General features: G+C 40.3%; 1 protein-coding gene across 3 annotated transcripts in view; it reads left to right on the top strand.

Moving 5' to 3' along the window:
• The window catches only part of tll1 (tolloid like 1), a 69,556-nt gene extending 68,400 nt beyond the window's left edge, over window positions 1–1,156 (top strand). For 2 of the 3 annotated variants that reach the window (XM_015383839.1, XM_015383838.1), the window contains exon 22: window positions 282–416. In XM_015383839.1, the coding sequence (XP_015239325.1) occupies window positions 282–416 (135 nt within the window). Of the gene's footprint in view, window positions 1–281 lie in introns of all 3 variants that reach the window. The other variant, XM_015383841.1, reaches the window with a different exon arrangement.
• Window positions 1,157–1,164: the final 8 nt, after the last annotated feature.

The raw sequence follows: 1,164 nt of genomic DNA, 5'->3' as shown, positions 1-1,164 counted from the left end.
GCACTGCACATTTTGAGGGGAAAAAAAAGACGTTTAAGTGCGCCTTATAGTCGTGAAAATACTCAATTTTAGATTTGATTTATGTTAAACAAATAATGCTTTAGCAAACTTGAGGTTAGATGTAGGACCTGGTAAGGCCTGATCATATCCTGATGTATTAAACCTTATAATGGAATGTGGGTGCAGTTATTAGTACATACTTACATAGTCTACTGTATGTAATAGATGGGTAAAATCAAAAGTGCTGCTTAACATATCTTTATTTGTGTTCCTCTCTTTAGCCCAGAGAGGGGATTTATTCCCCAGGAGACGCCATGCTGATCCGGTTCCACAGCGATGACACAATCAGCAAGAAGGGCTTCCACATCCGATACACAAGCAGCAAGTTCCAGGAGAACCTTCACACCAGGAAATGACTCTACATTCAGCCTGCGACCTCTGCAGCATGAAAACTAGAAAAATTCTATTTCCTCCATCATCTTTGACCGACCGACGAACGAGGACGTCGACCAGCCACGAGAGGGGACAGCTGTTGGTGCAAATACTTGTTTACAAAAGAATGACCAAACTTTCAGATGAAGCTGAAATTAAAGCGAGTCTTCAAGGAACCATTTGAAGTCTAGAAAAAGGCAGGATATCTACATTTGTATGGGATGTTATTCATGGACGTAGAAACGCAAAGAAACCAGCTAAAGGACATCCTGGCTTATATCTTCAATAAAAAAAAATCAGTGTTTAGCGAGTGAAGAACAGAATCAATCAGGAGTTCTGTGCTACTCCTTGATCTGTGCAATTTACTGTCACCAGATGGCTGCTTACATCCACAGTAACTCAGACTTCTGACAGATGTTTTATTTGCCTTGGATGGCTGAGAACTGGCCTTTTCAGTCCAGCTTTGAACGGCTGCAGACAATTTTGTTTCAGTGTATTGTTAAACCCAATGTGTTTACCGTGTGGGTGTGCGAGAGTTTGTAGAGTAAAGGACTGAAATTTGTCCATTCACCCTTGGTTGCTTAAAGCTCATGCAGACAATTGTGGAATGGAACAAAAAAAAAGAAATAATTTTTTTATAATCTGTAACAGTGATGTTAAGCCTTGCTTTATGTTATGCATTTGAGTTCCATACCCCCCTGTGTGTGTGTATATGCATGTGTGTGTGTGTAT

The sequence above is a fragment of the Cyprinodon variegatus genome, unplaced genomic scaffold (assembly GCF_000732505.1).
Source record: "Cyprinodon variegatus isolate N-32 unplaced genomic scaffold, C_variegatus-1.0 Scaffold296, whole genome shotgun sequence".
Lineage (NCBI taxonomy): Eukaryota > Metazoa > Chordata > Actinopteri > Cyprinodontiformes > Cyprinodontidae > Cyprinodon > Cyprinodon variegatus.
The sequence above is the reverse complement of the archived record's forward strand: the minus strand, read 5'-3'. Positions and strand labels throughout refer to the sequence as shown.